The sequence below is a fragment of the Delphinapterus leucas genome, chromosome 3, assembly GCF_059928025.1.
Source record: "Delphinapterus leucas isolate spDelLeu-1000000601 "Yukka" chromosome 3, BTC_Dleu_Yukka2, whole genome shotgun sequence".
Classification (NCBI taxonomy): domain Eukaryota; kingdom Metazoa; phylum Chordata; class Mammalia; order Artiodactyla; family Monodontidae; genus Delphinapterus; species Delphinapterus leucas.
Window position 1 is genome coordinate 53,986,036 of NC_143131.1, and position 24,950 is coordinate 54,010,985.

The following is a 24,950-nucleotide window of genomic DNA, read 5'->3' on the forward strand; positions in this document are numbered from 1 at the left end:
AAAACAGCCCTATGAAATAATAAATGGGTATTCCCATTTTATGGAGGAGAAAATTAAGACTCAGATTTAAGGTGATTCACATAGCTTGTAAGATAGAGCTTTAATGTAAACTCAGTTTTCTGACTAGTTAGGGTATTTAGACTGTTCCATTTTATTTAAGAAGAACTACTGTCCCTGCCCCTCCTTTTAAATTATTAATTATAGCTATCCAGTGTGGTTGAAAATTAAATCATTAAAATTAAATCCCTTTTAAAATTAAATCCTTGTTTCAGCCCATACTTTGTCCCCTAAAACTAGATCCCTAAGTTCCAGCACCCTAGGTTTCTAGAGACCTAGATTCCCTAGGTTCCTTGAAAGTTAGGCATAGAATAGATAGGCATAAGACAGAAGGTTTAAGTAGGGTGCTGTTCCAATTTAGCATTCTACTGAGTATTGCTATTACTTTGTTTTTACTCATTATAGTGTTAAAATAGTCTTCTTGAGTATGAAAGTGCTGGGTCACAATGAAATAAAAAGAGTGCAGTATTTATAACAAGCTCTTACTCAGAGTGGTTCCTATAACAGTTTGTTCTCTGTAAAGGCAAGTAAAACATCCAAAGCAATTTTATGAGATATTGTTTAATTTGTCCTTGCCTTTGCAGTAAGGTAGGGATAGTTGCTAGTTTTTCTTAGCAGATAATTTTTTTTGAGGTTATTAGATTATCCATTTTTTCCCCCAGTAAAATTGATTCAATTGAACAATTATATTTTTAAAATTAATTCTTATAAAACTGAATAGTATTTTGTCTTATATCCTGTTCAAAGACCTATACTGGGTTTTCTCCTGAATTAAATGTTTTTCTCCTATTTTCATATGCAATAATATAACATTGTTTAGAAGACCATTAGATCTAGCTCTCATTTTAACATTTCTCATTTTTAAAGTTTAATTTTTGTTTGTATTTTTTCCCACAGATTAAAAAATTTGCCCTTTAGCTTTACAAAGCTACAGCAATTGACTGCTATGTGGCTCTCAGATAATCAGGTAGACATTCTGATTTTGTAAATTGATAGAATTCCAGTTATTCTATATGATTATGCATTCTAATTTACTTAGGATTATTTAACAGCAGTTCTAATCTGGTACACATGTAAAGACACATGTATAAGGAAAATACTGGAAAATACTTAAATACAGATAACTTTTTGTGAAATATGTGTAGATTCATGAATGGTAAGTCCTTTGGGGCTTGTCTAACTTCTATATCTGTAAAAAGATAGATTAGGACAGAATTCTCCCTAACTTTTTAACATTTTTATAGAGACTCTCTGTGGCTTATATCTGTATAAATTTGATTGTTATGCTTCTAATCAAGCACTTTGACAAACCTTGAAGAAGTATTTCTAAGGAATTTAGACTTGTTCCTTGGACTTCCCTTTGACAAATTTATTGAAAGCTTACAGTAGGACATGAACTGCTCTGGGAGCTGGAGTTATACTGATGAAGCAAATAGAATCTTCTTACATTCTCATTGAGTTTACATTCTCATGGGAGACAGAGACAAATAAGTAACTACATAATAATGTTTCAGAACTACAGAGAAAAATAAAGTTTGATAGGCATTGGAACAACCCTGCTATTGGAACCCTGATAGCAGGGTTGGAGTAAACATCCTATTTTAGATAGAGTGATTTAGGAAGTATCTGTCTGAAGAAGGGAACAGTAAAGCAGATTCTCAGATGAAATTAAGAGTGAGCCATGCTGGGACTTCCCTCATGGCACTAAGGTTAAGAATCTGCCTGCTAATGCAGGGGGACACGGGTTTGAGCCCTGATCCAGGAAGATCCCATATGCTGTGGAGCAACTAAGCCCGTGCACCACAACTACTGAGCAACTAAGCCCATGCACTCTAGAGCCCGTGAGCCACAACTACTGAGCCCACACGCCTAGAGCCCGTGCTCTGCAACAAAGAGAAGCCACCGCAATGAGAAGCCTGCACACCGCAACGAAGAGTAGTCCCCGCTCATCACAGCTACAGAAAGCCCACGTGCAGCAACGAAGACCCAACGCAGCCAAAAATAAATAAATAAAATAAATTTATTTAAAAAATAAAATAACTTACAGCTCCTTTCAAAAAAAAAAAAGAGTAATAGGATTAAAGAAAGGGGAAGAGTGTTCTGGTTAGAAGGAATATCATGAGCCTAAGCACTTATTAGTGAAGCAGTGTAGTATATTCAGTACCTCTACAAGTGGGTTTACAACTAGAGCATAACTTGTGAGATGGAAGAGTGGGATGTGAGGCCACAGAGGTGGACACAGATCAGGTCATGGAGGATCACATATGCCATACAAAGGAACTCACATTATATTTCAAGGATGGCAAATAGATTTTTTTAATCTTGCATGTCAACTTTGATAAATTATGATTTTTTTAATGGATTCTAAGGTCATATTCAGGCTCAGTGGAAAATTGTTGTGATTAGGGTGACTAATTTATTGTCTATTTTAGGACACTTGTTAGTGAAAGGGGCCTCTGATAAGTGTCAGAATAGCAGGTGTAAAATGGGAATGTCCCAGGCAACTTGGATGTTTGGTCATTATTGTCATGGTCAATTATTCATATATGTTATCAGTTTAAGAGAAGTGGTCCTGGGATTATATGTCAACCCTACTACAGGAGATAAGAAAGCTGTGTAACATATGAGCAGGCAAGTGGCATGATCAGACTGATACATTAGAAAGGCTTTGCAGGCTGCATTATGAAAGATGGATTTAGCAGGAGGTGGTGCCAAGCGGGAAGGCCAGAGAAGACCTATTGGAGGGCATTGCCATACTCAAGGCAACAGAAAGTGTTGGCTGAAGTAGAGTAATGATAACAGGACCCAGGAAAATACTGTCTATTTAGGGCATAACTTAAAAGGTCACATCAGTGGAACATGTGAGGAATGCATATATGTAAGAAGAAAGTAAAAGCAAAGATGAGCCTCAGAGATGTGGCTTGAGTGACTAGGTGGATATTGTTACCATAACCAAGATAGAGAACCACAAGAGAAAGAAATCTGTTTATGGGAAGATGTGAAGCTCTGGTTAGGTTTATTGAGTTTGAAGTACCTTTGGTGTATCCAGGTAGGCACGCATAGAACAGTTCAGGTGGCCTTGGACCACCCCCATCCCCACCCGCACCCACACCCATTGCCTTGTTTTAGGCTGCGGTTTCTGTGCTCTTGGTTTTTCCACTTTTTAAATTTTTAACCTCCAGGGGTTCTCAAAATTGCTCCTGAAGGCATGATTTTCCCCCAGTACTATTATAGATATATTCCTTTCATTTGTAAAATGTATTTAAAAGACTTGTAGCATGTGTTCAGTCCATCATCTTAATCACTTTTTCTTGAAAGTGGTTTCATAGCTTTTTATTATTTTGTCAAAAGGGGTTATTGTCAGATTATATTTTTAAATGTTAGGGATGGATTAATCCTGAGGAATACTAACATTTAAGTGGCAGGCGGGTTAATAGGCTTAGAAAGAGTGGCCATACCTCTATGGCTGCTCTTTACAAGGAAAACTATATGATGGTGTTTTTACGTTAAGGGTGAGGCAGCTGGCCTAAAGGAAGGAGTTGCAACAGGATAAATGCGAATGAGAGGTTCATTCAAATGAACTCTGAAAAATATCCATTATATTTTGGCAAGTTATACCTATCTTGCCAACTTATCTTGACTATAGCTAATGCAGTTTTAGAAGTATATGTCAAATACCAGATTGAAGTAGTTTAAGGAATAAATAAATGAGAGAATGGAGACATATGAATGTTGATTAGTCTTAAGAAGATTGGATAAGAAAGAACAGGAGTGAAACATAAAGAAATTGGTAGCTAGGCACAAGATAAGAGCATGTTTATAGGTTGTTGGAAAGAGGCTCTATGGAGAATGAGATTAAGGATATTAGAGTGTGATGGATAACTGGAATGGAAGCTGATGGAATCAAAAGCTCTGGCAGGGATTCTTAACGTTCTTGGAGGTATCTTGGGTATGAAGTTTGTGAGAGGGAGGGCTAATAATCTACACGGTAAAACTCTTAGAATGTAGCAGTTTCCAAACTCTTAGCAGTTCTTTTTTTTTTTTTTTGCAGTACACGGGCCTCTCACTGTTGTGGCCTCTCCCGTTGCGGAGCACAGGCTCCGGACGCGCAGGCTCAGCGGCCATGGCTCACGGGCCCAGCCGCTCCGCGGCATGTGGGATCTTCCCAGACCAGGGCACAAACCCGTGTCCCCTGCATCAGCAGGCAGACTCTCAACCACTGCGCCACCAGGGAAGCCCTTAGCAGTTCTTGAATCTTATTTTTATTTAAAAAAATTTTTTTTGACAATAATATCTTCTTCAGAATACAATTTAGGAAGTTTAGAAGAATTTTCAAGCAACATTGGGAGTCCGTTGAAGTTTGTTACCACAGACTTACTGTTAGTACTAATTTGCTCAGTTGTGTGATACAGAGAAAGCACACAATTAGAATAATTATGGGTTGCAGCTTTGCCAACCCAGGTGCAAGAGAAGGACAATGCAGCAAGGTCTTGATAATTGGCAGGAAACTGGTCATAATGAGATATGGTCAGATATGAAAAGAGAAGCAAAGACAGGAAAGAATGATGGTGATAAACTAAAAAGTTCAAGAGAGTGGCAGTCTTGGTGGGGTTGATGAGCACGTCTTTTTTTTTTTTTTTTGCGGTACGTGGGCCTCTCACTGTTGTGGCCTCTCCCGTTGCGGAGCACAGGCTCCAGACGCGCAGGCTCAGCGGCCATGGCTCACGGGCCCATGTGGGATCTTCCCGGACCAGGGCACGAACCCGTGTCCCCTGCTTCAGCAGGCGGACTCTCAACCACTGTGCCACCAGGAAGCCCGATGAGCAAGTCTTGTAGGAGCAATGAAGTGAGAGATCTTCATGGTGTCTATGTTACCATGCTCTGCTGGTTGTCCTTTCGACGGACCACACCTTAGTTCCCTTTTCAGGAATTTTTTTTCTGCCAGTATCTTACATGTTGGTGCCCCTCATGGTGCTCTAGGCTCTGCTTTAGTTACTTTCCGTATACTTTCCTCTGGGAAAGATGCAGTTACTGACTATATCATCATTATTCCTAACAACTGTCTTCGGCCCAGTTCTCTTTCCTGAACTTCACACTCACTGTCTACTTAACATTGCCCCCCTAGATGTCTCAAATTCAACCAACCTAAAACTGAACATTTCATCTTCTCCAAATCTTTTTCTTTTCCTGGGTTCCCTAGATCAATAAAAAGTACTTGCTGGAGACAGAGACCTGGGAATGTAATTCTTAACTACTGTTTCTCCCTGTACTTCAGTACAGTGAATCACCAAGCTCTGTTTAGTCTTAGCTCTTAAATATATCAGATGTTTTTGTGCTTTGCTTTATCCCTGCTCTGCCTTCCCTTAAATACAGTCCACCATCATCTTTCAGTTAGACCTGCACTGTCCAATACAGTAGACATGGTCATGTGACTAGTCCAAATTGAGATGTTCTGTAAGTGCAAAATACACACTGAATTTTCTGTACTAAATATGAACAAAGAATGTAAAATCACAACAATTTTTATTATCGATTACACATTAAAATGACAATATTTTGAATATATAAGTTTAAATGCATTATCAAAATTAATTTAATCTCTTTTTACCTTTTAGAAACATGTGGCTACCAGAAAATTGTAAATTATCTATGGTTCTCATTTTTGTCTCACATTACATCTCTATTGGACAGTGTTCACTTAGACTATTGAGGTAGCTTCCTGATAGGTCTCTGCCTCGGGTGTTGCCACAGCCCCTATCTCTTATCACCCTGTTTCCATTCAGAACCACACTGCAACTCAAGTGATCTCACTGTTGTGGCCTCTCCCGTTGTGGAGCACAGGCTCAGCAGCCATGGCTCACGAGCCCAGCCGCTCTGCGGCATGTGGGATCTTCCCAGACCGGGGCACGAACCCACGTCCCCTGCATCGGCAGGCGGACTCTCAACCACTGCGCCACCAGGGAAGCCCCATTCTTTTTTTTTTAAAAAACATAGAATTTACCATTCTTTTTTAAAATTTATTTATTTATTTTAAATTAATTTATTTATTTTGGCCGTGCCGCATGGCATGCAGGATCATAGTTCCCCAACTATCCCTGGATCCAGGTTCCAGGGATCGAACCTGGAGCCCTAACCACTGGACTGCCAGGGAATTCCCCTTCCCAGATAATTTTTTAACTTTTATATTTACCTATGTAGTTATATTTAGTGATGTTCTTTTTTTTTCTTTTTTTTTTTTTGGCTATGCCACGTGACTTGCAGGATCTCAGTTCCCCGACTAGAGATTGAACCCAGGCCATGGCAGTGAAAGCCCGGCATCCTAACCACTAGGCCACCAGGGAACTCCCTCCCAGATTATTGTGTCTATCTAAGTAGACTTCTTTCCTCATTCCAACCCACTCCTCATCTACTGAGAAATCACTGGGCTAAAAGTATGGTTATGTCATCTACATTTTATATCTGTGGAATTACCCATTACTGTGGAAAGATTTGGCATGAAAGAGTCAGAAATAGTTGGATACTATCAGGAGGTCAGTGGATATTAGGAAAGGAGCTAGAATGGTTGGGGCAGGGTTTGATCTCCCTCAAAAGAAGAGGTGTTTATAATTGAGAGAGGAGTAATGATCTCATAGCATTTGTAAACACTAACTCTACCGCCTGAACTAGAGTTTAATGAGGTGTGGGAGAAGAAGCAACCTGTATCTGAGAAGGCTTCAGGGAAGTGCTGTCCTTGGGAAAGGAGTAGATCTACCATTTTCATTATCTGAGGAGGTCGAGGAAAGTTTTCAGTGAAGATGTTTGAGATGCAGGGCAGTATCTCTACTGTAGAAGAAAGATAGGGGCACAGAGAAAATGTTTGAATGGGAGTAAGATTATAGGATGGCATTAACTAGCTGCACAGTTTTCACAAGAGTAAGTCCAAAGAATTAATTGATAGGGTGGCAGATGAGGGGAGGATTTGGTAGTTCCTGCTTGTCTGGAGTTAGCCGAGGCTTGGATTGGTAGGATGTTAGGTCAGTAGGCTGGCAAAAAAGTATGAGTTATATTAAGAAGTAAATTGAAAACAATAACCAGTTAGGAAAAGAGTCGTAAGGAAAAATGAGGTCCAAAATAATTGGGTTTTCTAGTTCTGCCACTTAGTAACTTGTATCTTTAATGGAGAAAGGAGACACAGGGCAGAAAAGAGGTTACAACTTAGTGTTTAAGTACTCTGTTTTCAGCTAAAATAAACCTGCAGATAACTAGACTAAACCTTCTAAATCATTTCTACAAAAGCATCTTCCCAAAGGGGAATACTAGAAGGGGCAAAATAATATAAAATGGAAAGGCTTAGTTTTTGGCGTTATTAAAATCACTATGATAAGTAATTATTGGACTGTGGATGTACTTAATATATGAGAACTTTTAAAACTGTATTGGTGATCAGTGATAATTGCAATACAGTATGAGTTTGCTTTGTATTAAAAGCTAAATTTTATTTTTTAGATTTGTATATTGTTTCAAATCTTAAAGTTTTATTATGTATGTTAAAAACATTTTTGGGGGTAACCTACACATTGATACTTTATAGAAAAAATGGTGAGTACTTATTCAGAGGTATTGCTGGATATGTATTTGCTTTAGGATTATTGAAAACTAAACATTTATTTTCTTTCCCTAGTCCAAACCCCTGATACCTCTTCAAAAAGAGACTGATTCAGAGACCCAGAAAATGGTGCTTACTAACTACATGTTCCCTCAGCAGCCAAGGACTGAGGATGGTAGGAATTTAAGAATCTCTTTTCTTTTAAAAAACAAATACAAATTACAGCAAAGGTGTAAAGTGAATTTTAAGTCTCAAAGACTTTTACTAATTTGAAGAAAATTTGGAGAATTGGTTAATGAAGTTCTCTGAAAATGGGAAAAAGAGGCAATATCTCAGCATTATAGATAGTTGAATTTAGAGGTATGTGTATACCATATGTTTCCTTAAATGACTCCTTTGATTTTGTTAGATGCATTTTAGTGTGGGAGAGGCTTCAACAGGAAAGTATAAGTTTATAATGTTCTGAGTCCTTTTAGAGTTCATGTGTTTTTTAAAGTATTTCACTATGGGTATTATAAGGAGAGCACTGTAAGTAGTATACTTATAATACTGAATCAGAAACTACATTTGGTATGGTCAGGCAGGTGAATTTCCTTTCAACTGCAAGAAAAGCTTTTTCCTTTATCACAGTGTCTCTAAGAAATAGATGAGTCAGAAAACAATGTCCTTGAGGCGGAATTTTTTAATACTTCGAGAGTAGATGCTTCACATTTAGTTCATTCCATTTTTATTACCACCTATGTGCCAGGCATTGTGTTAGATCTAAGTTTTTTTGGTCTTTGTTGTTGTTCTTGGCCGTGCCACATGGCATGTGGGATCTTAGCTCCCCGACCAGGGATCAAACCTGCACCCCCTGCATTGGGAGCGTGGAGTCTTAACCACTGGACTGCCAGGGAAGTCTCAGATCTGAGTATTTAAGATCTTAAATCCTTGCTTTCAAGAAGCTTATGATGTAAGAGGGGGATAATGATGAATAAATTTGAAAGAAAGGCATGGTGTCTTGAGCCTGGTTAGAAGAATCAGTCTTAAACAGGAAAAAGGCGAAGTATGGATCCACCTAACAATAAATTTATAACTGAGGGAAACAGGGTATCGGGGAGCAATATCAGTCTGAGAGTTTTCATTGCATTTATTTTCTCAGTGAAGTCAAAGAGAAAATTGCCTCTAAAGACTGGGGGAAGGGCATTTGAGGGAAGTGGTAGTGATTTGGGGTGGCAGAGCAGACTGACTTAGAATAAATAGAATTCCTGAGCAGCATTGAAGATGGAGCAAGGAAGAGGGAATACCATAAATTTGCAGTGGTTCTAAGCAACAAGGTTATGTCATTTTTCTCTGGTTAAATTCCAGGGCAAAGAAGGTAGGTGATTGAAGTACCACGTTACAGACTTATTGCATAGGTATGAAAAGGGGGCAAGAAAGGTGAGAATGGTGGAAATAATATATCATGAAATCTAAGGTGAATAGAGAAGGAAATAAAACCTAGAGTGCTTTTACAGGAAGAAAAAGAAATGAGGTTAAGGAACTTGATGTTTACCAGCAATAATAAGGAAGTGAATGATTTAGAAGGACAAGTGTAGTGGTCAGGGAGGTGGAAAAGTATTACAGAAGCTAAGGTCTTGAGTATTAATGTGATTGTGAACCACATGGGTGAAATGCAGATGGACATTGGAATTGAGGGCATCGAGGAATTATGAAATTATAGGGTTGAGGTGGGTTCATCGCACATTTTCATCGTTCAGGATTTTGGCAGGTCGTAGGTAGAGAGAAACACTCTAGGCAAATACTAGAGTCCTCAATGAATATGCCAGTGTGATCAGATCTAGTGGCATCTGAAATGCAGAAAAAGTAATGTTACTACCTGATGCCCTGAATCGCAAAAGATGTGAGATTTACACTAAAGGGTAGAAAGTGTAGGTGACCAGAAGTTGACAGGAGTGAGAGGCATGGTAAAAGTTTTCTTTGGGGTTCTGAAAAAATTCTGGTGTAAAATTGCTTTGATGTAATCTAAAACTCTTAGAGATTTCTGGGCTAGGCTGGTGGAGTCTTAACCCCCATCCCCACCCCCAGTACATAATGAACAGTATTGGGATTTGGAAGATTATTTCCGAATGCCAAACCTTGAATGAAATAATTTATATATTACCATGTTACTTTTTGTAGGGAACTGAGGGAACTGCACAAAATCACATATCTATAGTGTTTTAATTGTTAGATTCTCTTCAGGAATCCTTCTGGTAACAAAAAAGCCTGAGGCGGGAGGAGAAATCTTCTCAGTCCTGGAAATAGACTTTGTTGGAAACTGTTGACTCTGCTTGCCTTTCCAAGTATACCACAAAAAGTATGTCAATAGGGTTTCCCAGGAGTTTGAACCACGTTGGACAAACAAACAAGAGCAAACACTAATTCATTTAATATTAAGCAACAACACAAAGCAATTAAATTTTTGAGTCAAGTAATGAAAACAAAGAAAAAGGTGCATCTCAAAGCTTTATTCCTGTTGTTAGTATTTGGTTTCATGGCATTCTTACTTTGGATATGAGATTAAAGAAGGTTAAGAAGCCCAAAATAAGGGCTAAAAATAAATGATAATTATGGCTAGTTTTGCATAAATAATCAAACTGACCATATTTGGGTAGTCCAGGAATTTCAGTTTTTATATTAACTAATTTTAGGTGCTTTTAATCCCTTTTGTTGTTTTCTTCTAATGGGCAGAAAATAAGTTGTGATTTTATTTTGTACTACACAAACTTCTATAAGGTGATATATAATAGGTGGATTAATTTTTTAAGCTTTTTTTAGTTGCCTAATAAGCAAAAAGGTGTGACAGTTGTCACATCTTTAATATTAATATCAGATAGCAGGATATGTAGGTATTGAGTTTATGTTAAATTTTCAATTTTCCTTAGTTTTGATAGAGAATGTCTTGTAATTACTTTATTTACGTAGTAAAGCTATATATAATGTTTCATGCAAAGATGTACTTACATGCCATCAGGGTAGTCATTTTTTACCAAAATATTTCCCTCTTTCTGACTTAACACCCCTCCCCCAGTACATAATGAACAATGTTGGAATTAGGAAGGTTTCTGAATGCCAGAACCTGGATGAAATAATTTATATATTACCATGTTACTTTTTGTAGGGAACTGCACACAATCACATATCTATAGTGTCCTAATTGTTATATTCTCTTCAGGAATCCTTCTGGTAACAAAACAAGGCAAATCAGCTTTAAGGAAGAAAAGATATGTCATTGATATTGTGAAGAAATGTTGGAAACACAGCCTAGTTGTTAGTGTAGCATTTATAGCTGCTGACATTGACCGGTCTTGATTTATCTTAATGAACATACCTCATAAAGAAAATTATGAGCAAGTAATAGTTTTTCATAATTATAGTAAAATACAGTGGGGTTTTGTTTGTTTTTCTCTAGTTATGTTCATATCAGATAATGAAAGTTTTAATCCTTCATTGTGGGAGGAACAGAGAAAACAGCGGGCTCAAGTGGCATTTGAATGTGATGAAGACAAAGATGAAAGGGAAGCACCTCCTAGAGTGAGTCTATTCTTTTTTCCTTCAAATTTTGAACAGGTCTGCTGATATTTATTGGGTACTATATAGCTAATCTGTGCTATTTTGCCCTCAAGGCACTTGAAATTTTATTAATCCAATACATTTATCATGTGAAAGTATTCGAGAACAATATAAAATCATGCAATTAAAAGCCAAATTTCATAGTGTGTATAAATATAAGAGAAAAACAGATTATTATTTCCCCCTTTCCTTTCTTTAGTGATTTATTTATATATATTATAGGGATAAAGAACTCTTTGATATGAACATTTTGTTTCTTTGTTAGACTGTGTTGCAGTGATAGAAGTAGCAAATACACATTTCCTAGTTACTTAAGGATGTAATTTTTTCCCCTTGTATAATAAAACGAACTGAATCCCAGAAAATGATAATTAGATTAACCTTAGAAGTGTGTGGTTCCCAGCACATAAGTCATAATAATCTAGGAATTTTATGTATGTTTGCATAAACATCTAGCTGGAAAACATATATCTGTTTCAAAGCCAAGAGGTGATGTTGGCAATATCCACACCATATATCTCCAAATGGAATATATTTAAGTCTACTAAAAAAAAACCTTTTAAAACATTGAAATCTGTAACTGTGAAGTTTTCGATTATCGATAAAACCATACTTTATTGAGTCTAAAATGCTTTCAAAGGCCTATCATCTGTCTTCACAGTTACCCCTATGAGCAATGTAATTAAGATGGATTATAGATTAAATTTTGAGATTGACATTAGAAATATTTATCTGTAGATAACTAATAAGGACCTACTGTATAGCACAGGAAACTCTAGTCAGTACTCTGTAATGGCCTATATGGGAAAAGAGGAATCTAAAAAAGAGTGGGTATATGTGTATGTATAACTGATTCACTTTGCTGTACACCTGAAACTAACACAACATTGTAAATCAACTATACTCCAATAAAAATGTTTAAAAAAAGAAATATTTATCTGTATTTTAAATTGTGCTTATTTTATTTCTCTAGGAGGGAAATTTAAAGAGATATCCAACACCATACCCAGATGAGCTTAAGAATATGGTTAAAACTGTTCAAACCATTGTACATAGATTAAAAGATGAAGAGACTAACGAAGACTCTGGAAAAGATTTGAAACCACATGAAGATCAGCAAGTTATAAATAATGATGTGGGTGTAAAGTTTAGAAAATTCAAAAGCATTGACCAAAACCTGTTTCAGGTTCTTTAAAATTTTTAAATGATAAATGATATAATGGTCCTTTTTGTTTACAAGAAAATGTACTTCCAGACTTAGGGCAGTGTTCTCAAATATCTGAACTAAAAGCTTTAATAGTGAGCAAACTCCCTAATTGCTATTATTACCACTTCATTGTGGTTACAGACTGTCCATATGGGCAGGGGAGTGTCAGCGTAGCCTTTGAAAAATCATTGCCTGAACAAAGAATAAGATAACAAATGTCAGAAAATTCATTTTTATAGAAATACTTTTTCCCCTGGTAATATTGATTCACTCTACCCAGTTTTAATTTTAAATGTAATTGCTATGACAGACCATTGGCATTTCCTCGGGATGTTTCTGAAACCTACACTAATCCCTAAATTGTGTGTTCTTTAATTGACGCCCCCCCTCCCCCCTGCCATTGTATCACAGAAACAGAAGTCACTAGAGTTACTATATATTCCACAATGAGCAGGAAAATATCTAGCCATCCTGATTTTGAGCATGCTGAGCTAAGTGACTCACTCATAAATACCAGCTTTGCAACTTCTAGGATGAAATGTAGCCTCAGCTAAATTGTAAAGTTTAATGTGGCTCGTGGACCTTTGGGACCACCTGTTCCCCAAATGAGCATTTTATCTGTGAGTCCTACAGATTTCCATGTTTAAAGTTTCTTCAGTTTATCCAGAATAGGAAGATACTAAATTACTGTTAAAATTTCTTCTGAACTTTAATACAAGAATAGATATAAAGAATGTGAATTCTTTATCTTTTCTTTTACTTAGACTTCAGAAAGTATTACTCCAGTAAGAAGCAAGGCTGATGAAAGAGAAAAGTATATGATAGGAAACTCTATACCGAAGACCAGTGAACCTGAAGCTGAGGTCAGTCCTGGGAATCCGCCAGTGACTGCAAATATGAAAGCCTCTGAGAACTTGAAGCATATTGTTAATCATGATGATGTTTTTGAGGTATGGCTTTATGATTATTCTGGAGTAGTGATAAATGGTAAGAATTTAATATTGTTGCTAACTAAAGATAGGAGAAACCTGATACTGATAGCAGAAAATATGCTAATGCATTTGCCATTGAGAAATTTCATAATATTTTCTATACCATTAATTTATCACTTTAAAAATTGGAGTACAGTGGATATAAAATTTTTACTATGTAAATTATGTCTTTTAAAAAACTATTTATTTATTTTGGTTGCGCCAGGTCTTAGTTGTGGCATGCACGATTCTTTAGTTTTGGCATGTGGGCTCCTTCTTAGTTGCGGCATGCAGGTGGGATCTAGTTCCCTGAGGAAGGATTGAACCTGGGCCTCCTGCATTGGGAGTGCAGAGTCTAACCCACTGGACCACCAGGGAAGTCCCTACTATGTAAATCAGATTGTGGCAGTGTTGTTCTAATTCTGTAAAATTCATAATGGCAATTGCTTTTATTTCTGTAACTTAAAAATGAAAAGGTTACATATATACAATGGAATATTACTCAGCCATAAAAAGAAACAAAATTGAGTTATTTGTAGTGAGGTGGATGGACCTAGAGTCTGTCATACAGAGTGAAGTAAGTCAGAAAGAGAAAAACAAGTATCGTATGCTAACACATATATATGGAATCTAAAAAAAAAATTGCTTCTGAAGAAGCTAGGGGCAGGACAGGAATAAAGACACAGACATAGAGAATGGACTTGAGGACATGGGGAGGGTGAAGGGTAAGCTGTGACAAAGTGAGAGAGTGGCATGGACATATATACACTACCAAACATAAAATAGATAGCTAGTGGGAAGTAGCCGCATAGCACAGGGAGATCAGCTCGCTGCTTTGTGACCACGTAGAGGGGTGGGATAGGGAGGGTGGGAGGAAGGGAGATGCAAGAGGGAAGAAATATGGGGACATATGTATATGTATAACTGATTCACTTTGTTATACAGCAGAAACTAACACACCATTGTTAATTATACTCCAATAAAGATGTTAAAAAAAATGAAAAGTTGCTGTAGGTGTACTTCAATTATTTGACTTCTTTAGGCATCTATCATTGCTTATGAAGTAATTTTTTTCTTGAATATCTGAGACTTTTTTTTTTTTTTTTTTTGCGGTACGCGGGCCTCTCACTGTTGTGGCCTCTCCCGTTGCGGAGCACAGGCTCCGGACGCACAGGCTCAGCGGCCATGGCTCACAGGCCCAGCCACTCCGCGGCATGTGGGATCTTCCCGGACCAGGGCACGAACCCGTGTCCCCTGCATCGGCAGGCGGACTCTCAACCACTGTGCCACCAGGGAAGCCCCTGAGACTTTTTTTAAAGAGATTCTTCCCGTGGATCAATAAAAACTGTAACTTTTTTTTTTTAAAAAAGCTTTATTGAGATATGACTCATATTATACAATTCACTCATTTAAATAAAGGGTGCAGTTCAGTGGTTTTTCAGTTTACTAAAAGTTGTGCAGCCCTCACCACAGTCACTTTTAGAACATTGTCATTACCCCAAGAGAAAGCCGGTACTTCTTAGTTGTCTCCCTATAACTTCTCCATCCCCCCAAGTTTTAGACAACTAGTAATATACTTTATCTGCATCTCTAGATTTGGCTGTCCTTGGCGTTTCATATAAATGTAATCATCTGATATGTGGTCTTTGTAACTGTTTCTTTCACTTAACATAATGTCAAGACTATTCATGTTGTAGCATGAATCAGTACTTCATGCATTTTTTAATATCTGAATAATATTTCATTGTAATCATCCATTATGGACATTTGGGTTATTTCCACATTTTGGCTATAATGAATAAGGCTTCTTTGAATCTTTGTATACAAGTTTTTGTGTGGATATATATTTTCTTTTCTCTTGGGTATATACCTCAGAGTAGAATTGCTAGACTGTATGGTAACTTTATGTTTAACTGCCAGACAGTTTTCCAAAAGTGATTACACCATTTTATATTCCCTTCATACACTGCTGGAGATATTAAGTGCTACAGAAATTTAGAAAGGAGATATTTTCTGGCTACGAAGAACCGTGGATGCTTTAAGTGAAGGAAGCATTTAACCTGTATTTTGAAGTGTTTCAATTAGCAGAAATAGGAGAATTGAATGAAATGGAAGGAATAGTGAGAGCAAAAGCATGGTATTTAGAAAATGTAGAAAAGAGCATGTTCCATCTGACTGAATATGTCAGGGGTTATAGTATATGAATAAAAATTAGTAAGGTAGGTTGGATCCTGATTCTGAAGCCCTTAATACCTCTGCTAAGAAGTTTGGACTTGATGTTCTACACTGTAGTCTTCAGGGAGCCACTGAAGACTTATTAGCAGAATTATCTACATTAAACATAATCATTGGAGAAAATGCAATATCCAGGGAGAAAGAGTAAGAAAGGAAAGAATATGAGCTAACTGCAGGAAGATTAATTGAGATGAGCAAAGGAAACAGAAAGGTGGGAGGAGATTTAGGAGACGACAGTTCCCAGAAGCCCAGGTGTAATATAATTTCATGAAGGAGAAGGCCTGGTCAGCAGTTTAAATGCTGCAGATGTCAAAGATTGAGACAGACCTCCTTGTCCTTTTATTTCATTCTTCGCATTCATTCTATCATCAAGTCCTGTTAATTGCAAAATTTCTGTCAAATTCTTTTTTTCTTTACTATCCATCACTGCCATTGCAGGACAGATGTAGTCTTTTTTTCTTCAGGACTATCAGTATAGCTAGTTTCCTTTCTGCCAGTCTCTTTTTCTTTTCATACATCTTTAATACCAGAGATACTATTTTAAAAGAATCTGATCTTGTGAGTTCCTGGCTTGTCAACTTTCAGCAATGACCAATAATACTTAATTGAGTTCATACTCAGAGCATAACCTTTTACTATCCGTTCCAGTCTGCCTTTTCTGTCTCCTGCCACTTATCTTAAGTTCCAGCTGCATGGAGCTGACTTGGCATACCTTTTCTTACTTCCATGCTTTCCCCTACTCAGAATGTCGTTTCCCTCTTAACTCACCCTTCAAGACTAAATCCAATTTACATTCTCTCCCTAATCTACTTAGCAGTCTAACTCTGTTGTAGTGCAGTTTGGAACAGGGTTGGCAAACTATGGCCTATGGCCCAAATCCAGCCCACTGCCTGTTTTTGTGTGGCTTGCAAGCTAAGAACAGCTTTTACATTATTGAATGGTTGAATAAAATTCAAAAGAGAAAGTATTTCGTGAAATGTGAAAAATTAGATGAAATTTAGTTTTACTGGCACACAGCCATGGTAGTTTGTTTACATATTGCCTGTGACTACTCTTGTGCCACAGCAGCAGAATTGGTTGGTTGAAACAAGAGACTGTACGGCTTTCAAAGTGTAAAATATTTACTCTCTGGCCTTCTTACTGAAACAGTTTTCTGACTCCAGTCCATGTCTTATTATGGCACTCTTAAAGCACCTAGAAATCTTAGTATTTTTAATAGAACACCCTTTTAAGAGCTTTTATTTATTTTTATCATATTAACTAGGAATAATTTAACCTGTAGTAGATCTGATTTTATATACACTATATACAGTGTTAAAATTTTTCTATTAATATTTGTTGATGACAAGGTCTTTTTTGTGTGCTAACAGCACTCAATGGTAGATAGTCTGGGACAGTCTACCATTGGAACCCAGTGATACTTGAGGGAATAAATTTGAGGGTTAGGAATAGACTTTTTATTAGAGTACCTTCACTAAACTTGAGTTTTTCGATGGCAGGGATTGTGTTTTATTTACTCATTTTTGTTTCTCTGGCACTTGACATATTACCAGGTACATACCAATCATTAATACAGTTGGATTAAGGACTGCACAGAAAAGTATACCTTAGGCACTTCGGTGTACTGTTAATAATTTCCATAGGTTTACAGCCATGTCTTGAAAAATTTAAGTCATATACTAGTTTTATTCACTATTACCTTAAAAAGGTTTTTTTTACCTGTTCTAAGTATTCGTTTCTCTTTGAAGTTCTTATGACTTAATATTTAAAGAAACCAAAATTTATTTTTGTAAATATTTTCTCTCTTTTTTCTTTAAATTAGGAATCTGAAGAACTTTCTTCTGATGAAGAGATGAAAATGGCAGAGATGCGACCACCATTAATTGAAACCTCTATTAACCAGCCCAAAGTGGTAGCACTTAGTAATAACAAAAAAGGTTAGGTGTTAAAGGAAAGCACTAAGAATAGAAATGGGCTGAATAAGTTTATACATTTTTTCAAATAAATTTCACTAAATGTCATTATGTTATTTAAAACACTTCTTAGAAACAATTTTTAAAACATGCCTTTCTAAAAGGTCTATTCCTTACCTCTCGTTTTTAAAGAAAAATCTTGATGGATCTTTTCTCTTCCCTCATTTGTGCAAGTTTACTTATATGGCATAGATTTTATAGGCAAATAAGCCTAGATTATGATTCCATCTCTACCACTTATTTGCTGTATGATCTTTGCGCTCCTTAGTTTTGTGTGTGTGTATATTAGACATACAATAAGGCTAATGAAGGGTTTTGTGACTCTCAAATATATCGGATTAGTGCCCTCAGACCTAGCATAGTACCTGATGTATAACAGATGCTGCTTGTTACTTTATCTCTCCCAGTACTTCTTTTTAACATCCCCACCCCCACCCCCACCTGACATGGAATCTCAGACTCTTGGAAAGGAAAGAGAACTTGAAGAGTCTCTATCCCTTCTTTTTATCCTTCCCTCACTCCTCTCCACCAAATGTCTGAACATCTCTACATTATCTCCACCAGAGGTTTATCCAGCCTTTACCTTTATGGCATTAATGAAACTTACTATCAGGGTGGCCCTTTGGAGGATAGCTTGGGGTTTCATAATAATAATGGTACTGATATTTGTTACTAATTGTTAATTACTGTGCTAAATAGTATACATGTTATTATCTAACTGTCACAATTGCCCCATGATAAGGAGGTAGAAGAAGAAGAATATGCCTAGGAGAGAACTTAAGTGCCATATAGTTTAACAGTATTTTAAAAATTCAGAATCCAAAACCCAAATACCTTGAAGTTACAGAGCCCCATGTGCTACTGTTTTCAACTGTAAACACAATCCAGACTACTTGAACTGAGATATTTGGAACAGCAAAAAATTCATATAATCACCTATGACTACATGTCTGTATGTACTATTTCTATGATTTGGCTAGAATTGAGTTAGTTAAAAACAGCCTTTAGGGTTGTAAAGATATTTACAACAATCTATTTCTGTTTATATAGTTGTTACAAATCCATCTCACATATTGAGAGTTCACTATTCATATACAATTCTTTGAAATGATTTTAAAAAGTGGAAAACTGACCTTGTGAAAATTTTTGAATTTGTTTGGTGTTTGTTTTTTGGTTGATTGTGCTGCTCATTTTTATTATCAGAATAGATGAAAACAATTCCATACATGTATGAAATAATTTCTACCCCAGAAAAGTTTACCAAGGTTATGAACTGTACTATGTATTTCTTACTATGATGACTGTTTAAAACTAAAGATGTGTGGAAAAGCATATTCACTAAAACTAATTGATGGCCTTAAACATTGTGTGATATCATCTTGTCAGTAGTTTAAACTAAACCAAATTCTGGGTAACTAACATTGGTCATATTTTTTTAAAAAACTACAGGTATCACTAAAAACAAACTAATTGAAGGTATCACTATTTCTAGATTCTTTAATCTTTTTATGTATTAGGACTGAGTTTTCAGAGGTGAGCCTCTGGTTATCTTCTTAACCATATAATTCTTTACCTTATATATTGAACCAGGACAATATAAATGCCATTTGTCATCACTGGAAATTCTTCTTGGCTTTATCAATAGCTTAAGGTTTTTTTTGTTTCAGATGATACAAAGGATACAGATTCTTTATCAGATGAAGTTACACACAATAGCAATCAGAATAACAGCAACTGTTCTTCTCCATCTCGGATGTCTGATTCAGTTTCTCTTAATACTGATAGTAGTCAAGATACCTCACTCTGCTCTCCAGTGAAACAAACTCATATTGGTATTAATTCCAAAATCAGGTTTGTGAACATCTTAACAAAATAATTTATTTGTACAATAAATAGAAGTGGTAAGGCAAATAAATATATATTATTAAAACATAAAAGCTTTTACAAATTAATATTATAGAAATGGTTCAGGCAGTATATGGTTTCTTCCCCACTTTACTACTAATTATTTAGCTTTTATACATTTCCATTTTAAATTAGTCTTTTAAATGGGGGAGAAAAGATTTAAAATATATTCTAATTCTCTTCATTAAAAGGTTGAACAGTTTTATAATATTTCTAGGTATTACAACATAAAGAGCCTGTTCGGAATAATTCAAATTAAAAGGGGTATTTTTAGAGTTAGAAATGCAGAGTCACTTTGGGGGTTATCATTAAAGGGTTCAATCAGATATTTCTGATTAGTGCTGTATTTTTGGTTTAGAGTTAAATTTGTAGGTCAAACTCACTGAAACAAGATTTACTTCCTACAGGTTTGAATTTGGGTGAATTTTAAAAGAAATTTATTACTAGGGTTCTCAAGAAGTTTTGTTATCAAAGTGAGACTATACCATTTTACTTTCATGTTATTGTATCAGCTAGAGTGCTTAATAGAAAGATTTGGGTTACTACTGAATCTAAAGCTTATTGTAAGGATATTGTTAACTAATTTTTAGAGTTAAATAGTTCTTAAATTCCAGGCATATTTAAGTCAAATTTTTCTATGCATTGATTTGCATTGCTTTAAAAGAAAGATGAATTTTATGTCTCAAATTGAGCTTAACTATTATGTAGTTGTAGTTATGATTAATTCATTTATATCTATCCTCTGAATTTGAGGCTAAGATCAGTATGGTAAAATATTAATTTTAAAACCTCTTAGAGGTTAAGATAATGATTAATTTGTCAAATAGTAAAATTTTACTGATATTGTTGGGGAAGTAGTTTAGTCTAAGTCATGTTTTTTGTAATGAAATAAAGGCTAAGAAAGGGATATAGCCACACCTTTTTTGTTGTATTTCTAGTAATATTTTTTGTTACCTAATGGGAAGATCAGTATTAAAGAATTTGTTGAAACGTAACTTGAATATTTACAAAGAGGACACAAATATGTTTTCATATCACCAAATAGAAATAAAATATCTTCTATAATTTTGGAATGGTACATTTTATAAATATTTGCCAAATACAGTGTAGTCACAGAAAAATGATTAGATTTAGTTTCTCTTTTGATCTTTCTTCATATTTTGTAGATCTTTGAGTGATTGTTTAGTTCTTTGTATAATTTCCTTATATATATTTGAATCTAATAATACCTACTTAGTTAATATGATTAACTGATCAATAATGTGAGGTTTCAGAACAATTTGTATAAATATTCTGTGCTTTTTACTTAACTATTCAACTTACTGGCCTTTCCTCCATGTATGTGCCCATCTTTCAAGCATTTCATGTTTTAACACAGTCATGAAAAGATGCAGAAGTAGAAGAGAATTATTTCATTACATAATCACATTTTTCTTCATTGTTTAGCTCTATTAAACTATTGTGATAGATTGATGATATTGATGAAAATTAATCTGATCTATGAATTTTAATTAGCATGCTTTACCTTGTCTCCATTTAATATAAATCTATATTATTTGACTGTTACAATAATATTTTTAAATTACATGCTTGATAATAAAGGCCTTTTATCTGTAACTCCCATCAATGCTCTTATCTTTATGTACCTACACATTAATTAATTAGCTGTTAATGTTCCCCATTACTAAGAAAACTGGGCTTTATGATATTTGTGATAAAATTTTCTTTGTTTTAGGCAAGAAGATGAAAATTTTAACAGCCTTTTACAAAATGGAGATATTTTAAATCATTCAACAGAGGAGAAAACCGAGGTTCCTGATAAAAAAGATTTTAACTTACCTGAATATGATTTGAATATTGAAGAGCGATTAGTTCTTATTGAAAAAGGTGTTGACTCAACAGCCACATCTAATGAATCTCACAAATTAGACCATATCAATATGAATCTTAATAAACTTGTAACTAATGATACATTTCAACCAGAGATAGTGGAAAGATCAAAGACAGAGGATACAGTGCTTGAAACAGGCTTTTTAAGCAATAATGCTAAAGGAGAGGCTGAGCACTTGGATAATGGAAACAAGTATCCTACTCTTGAATGCATAAATAAGGTAAATGGACGTTCTGAGGGAACTCCACAGTCTCCTAGGAGGACTGAACCACATGACACCAGTTCTTCTGTTGATGCGGGTCTTTCCAAAAGCACTGAAGATCTGTCCCCTCAGAGAAGTGGGCCAATTGGATCTGTTGTGAAATCTCATAGCATAACTAATATGGAGACTGGCGGGCTAAAAATCTATGACATACTTAGTGATAATGGACCTCAGCAGCCAAGTGCAACAGTTAAAGTAACATCTACTGTTGATGGAAAAAACATAGTCAGGAGCAAGTCAGCTACGCTTTTGTATGATCAACCATTGCAAGTATTTACTGGTTCTTCTTCATCTTCTGATTTAATAGCAGGTACAAAGGCAGTTTTCAAGTTTGATTCAAATTATAATCCTGAAGAACCAAATATAATAAGAGGCCCCACAACAAGTGGCCCACAGTCCACGCCTCAAATATATGGTCCTCCACAGTATAATATCCAGTACAGTAGCAGTGCTACAGTCAAGGACACTTTGTGGCACTCCAAACAAAATCCCCAAGTAGACCATGTCAATTTGCCTCTGCAGCGCTTTCCTAGATCAGAGAGTACAGAAAATCACAGTTATGCTAAACATTCTGCCAATATGAATTTCTCTAATCATAACAATGTTCGAGCTAATACTGGATACCATTTACATCAGAGACTTGGTCCAGGAAGACATGGGGAAATGTGGGCCATCTCACCAAACGACCGACTCATTCCTGGAGCATCACGAACTACGATTCAGCGACAGAGTAGTGTGTCCTCTACAGCCTCTGTAAATCTTGGTGAGCCAGGTCCCACGAGGCGGGCCCAAGTTCCTGAAGGAGATTATTTATCATACAGAGAGTTACATTCAGTGGGAAGAACTCCTCCAATAATGTCAGGATCACAGAGACCTCTTTCTGCACGAACATACAGCATTGATGGTCCAAATGCATCAAGGCCTCAGAGTGCTCGACCCTCTGTTAGTGAAATACCAGAGAGAACTATGTCAGTTAGTGATTTCAATTATTCACGGACTAGTCCTTCAAAAAGACCAAATGCAAGGGTTGGTTCTGAACATTCATTATTAGATCCTCCAGGAAAAAGTAAAGTTCCTCACGATTGGCGAGAACAAGTACTACGACACATTGAGGCCAAAAAGTTAGAAAAGGTAATTAAACATGAATTTTTCAATCTCCTATTTATGAATTTACTAATTTTCCTTTAAAATATTTGGCAGTCTTTGTTGATGAAACAAGATACTCTGAATTATTGAATATATACCTATATTCTAGAAGTTTTTCCTTGGTAGTGAGATTAGAGGTCCAAGTTTAGACTTAGCCAGTCTCAAAACAGTTGAGATGTCAATATAAACTTCTTTCCCTTCTCTTACTCCTTAGTGTTTTCTAATGGGCTTACCTTCATTTTATATATTTAGGTGTGTATCTTGTTTAGATTGTGTCATACTACAAATAATATATATACATGTTTACCTCTTATTTTCTGGCTTCCTGCTCTCTATTAATAATTAATTATGTAAATATGTTTACAGAAATAGCAATTTACCATATAGTTAACAGAATAACAAGAAATGTATTGTAAATATATATCTTTCACCTAAGATTTTTTTCCCCAGTTCATGTTGTATGACTAACACTGTCACTGACTCAGATGGCTTCTGGCATGGCATTTACTCTTGACTTTCCTGAATTGCATTTCTGACCTATTTGAACTCAGGTGTCTGTGGCTCTAGTGTAGTATAATGTAGTTTGGAAATAAGCTCATGTTCAGTTTATAACCTTATGTATAGATATACCTTTTTTGACAGGAGATAAAATTTTTTTTAATTATGCTTAAAACTGATACTTTGGGGCAGTTCCATGGCCCAAGCATATAAGGCATATTCGTTCTTCAAGATTTAGCTTCATATCTCTCAGTGGATTTTACCCAAGGATTATTTTAACTTTGTTTATTGATATAAGATATTTTTAAAAACAGCTGAGCGTATTCAACCTCAATTAATCATTATTTTTTAAAATTCTTTTAAGTTTTTCAGAAATCAGTGTCTAAAATGTGATTAATACCTTATGTCAATTCACATTGAACCTCTGTAATTGTTAGCTCTTTTTAATTCTGTTCTTAGCTTTAAATAGCTGAGCATCTATAGCATTAGGCGACTTTGTTGTCAGCTCTCCATTTTGTTTCGGCTGTAATTCTCTACATACTGTTGAGGCTCTTTAAATTTGTGTGCCTTATCTATGGAATTTGGAAAATTCTTAAGCAAAGGGTAACATAACTTTTATAAACAAATTTCTGGTGATGGTGTGGAACTGGATTTGAGGAGGAGGAGGCTATAGTCAAATTGATTGAGTTATGAGGCTGTCTAATGGTCCAGAAAATAAATGGAATGAAAAATATATCAGTGGAATTGAGGCAAAGGAACAAATTCAAGAGGCAATTCTGAAATAGATTATAAGAGTTTACTTCTGATGGGAATATTCCTGTAATCATTCATTGAGGAAAAGGGATTAAGCTTGAGATTGGTACCTTGAATAACTGTTTTTTGGGACTGCCGTTAACTGGATATTGAAGAGGAATAGCAGGTTTGGAGGAAGAGATGAGTTTGGTTATCATTATATTTTTAGTTGGCATCTCAGATGGCTATTCTCCACTACCTTCCTGTGTGACACAGACACACCTGGACTTTAGTAAATAGGAAGCAAGTAGCAGCCATCTCATTGTTCACTGTATCTCTCTAAATTCTAAACCTCATGTTTAGAATTTACCGTATGATTGCTTAGAGAATGCATGACAGTAGTTTCCCTGTTGTGCTCACTGGTAATTTATAGGTGAGAATCAATTCAGTGAAATTAGGAAAAGCCGTTTGAGGACACAGGGCAACATGATTTAGACTGTGATGGAAGATCTCTGTTTGCTCGTCTGCATCTCCTCTTCTCTCCCTTAAACATAATTCTAATGGTGTGGTAGACATTTGAAAATTTTCCTCAGGGGATTTCACAATGCCTGCCCTACCTCTAGAGGAAAAGTCTACTTTGCCCAGCTGAGGAGTTTAGTAGTAACACAGAAAGAAATAAGTTATTGAAGCTTACTTGGTTTTTTTTTAACCTTGTAGTAGTAACCCCTCCTTCCCAACCGCTGCAGCAAACTGTACCTGGAACACAAATGTATAAAATAAATCCCACCTCAGAAATCTCAAGACTTATTTAAACTAATCAACAGAGATTGAAAAGGAATAAAAATTTATTTCAAAATTAAAATTATTTCTAATATATCAGCATTTGCCAATATT

At 35.9% G+C, this 24,950-nt stretch overlaps 1 protein-coding gene across 9 annotated transcripts in view; it reads left to right on the forward strand.

Annotated features, from left to right (window-relative positions):
* Positions 1–24,950, forward strand: part of ERBIN (erbb2 interacting protein) — a 110,870-nt gene that overhangs the window by 71,934 nt on the left and 13,986 nt on the right. For all 9 annotated transcript variants that reach the window (XM_022596291.3, XM_022596293.3, XM_022596306.3 and 6 more), the window contains 8 exons: positions 955–1,024; positions 7,718–7,817; positions 11,076–11,197; positions 12,210–12,371; positions 13,208–13,393; positions 17,472–17,586; positions 19,290–19,473; positions 21,263–22,811. In XM_022596291.3, the coding sequence (XP_022451999.2) occupies positions 955–1,024; positions 7,718–7,817; positions 11,076–11,197; positions 12,210–12,371; positions 13,208–13,393; positions 17,472–17,586; positions 19,290–19,473; positions 21,263–22,811 (2,488 nt within the window). The remainder of the gene's footprint in view (positions 1–954; positions 1,025–7,717; positions 7,818–11,075; positions 11,198–12,209; positions 12,372–13,207; positions 13,394–17,471; positions 17,587–19,289; positions 19,474–21,262; positions 22,812–24,950) is intronic.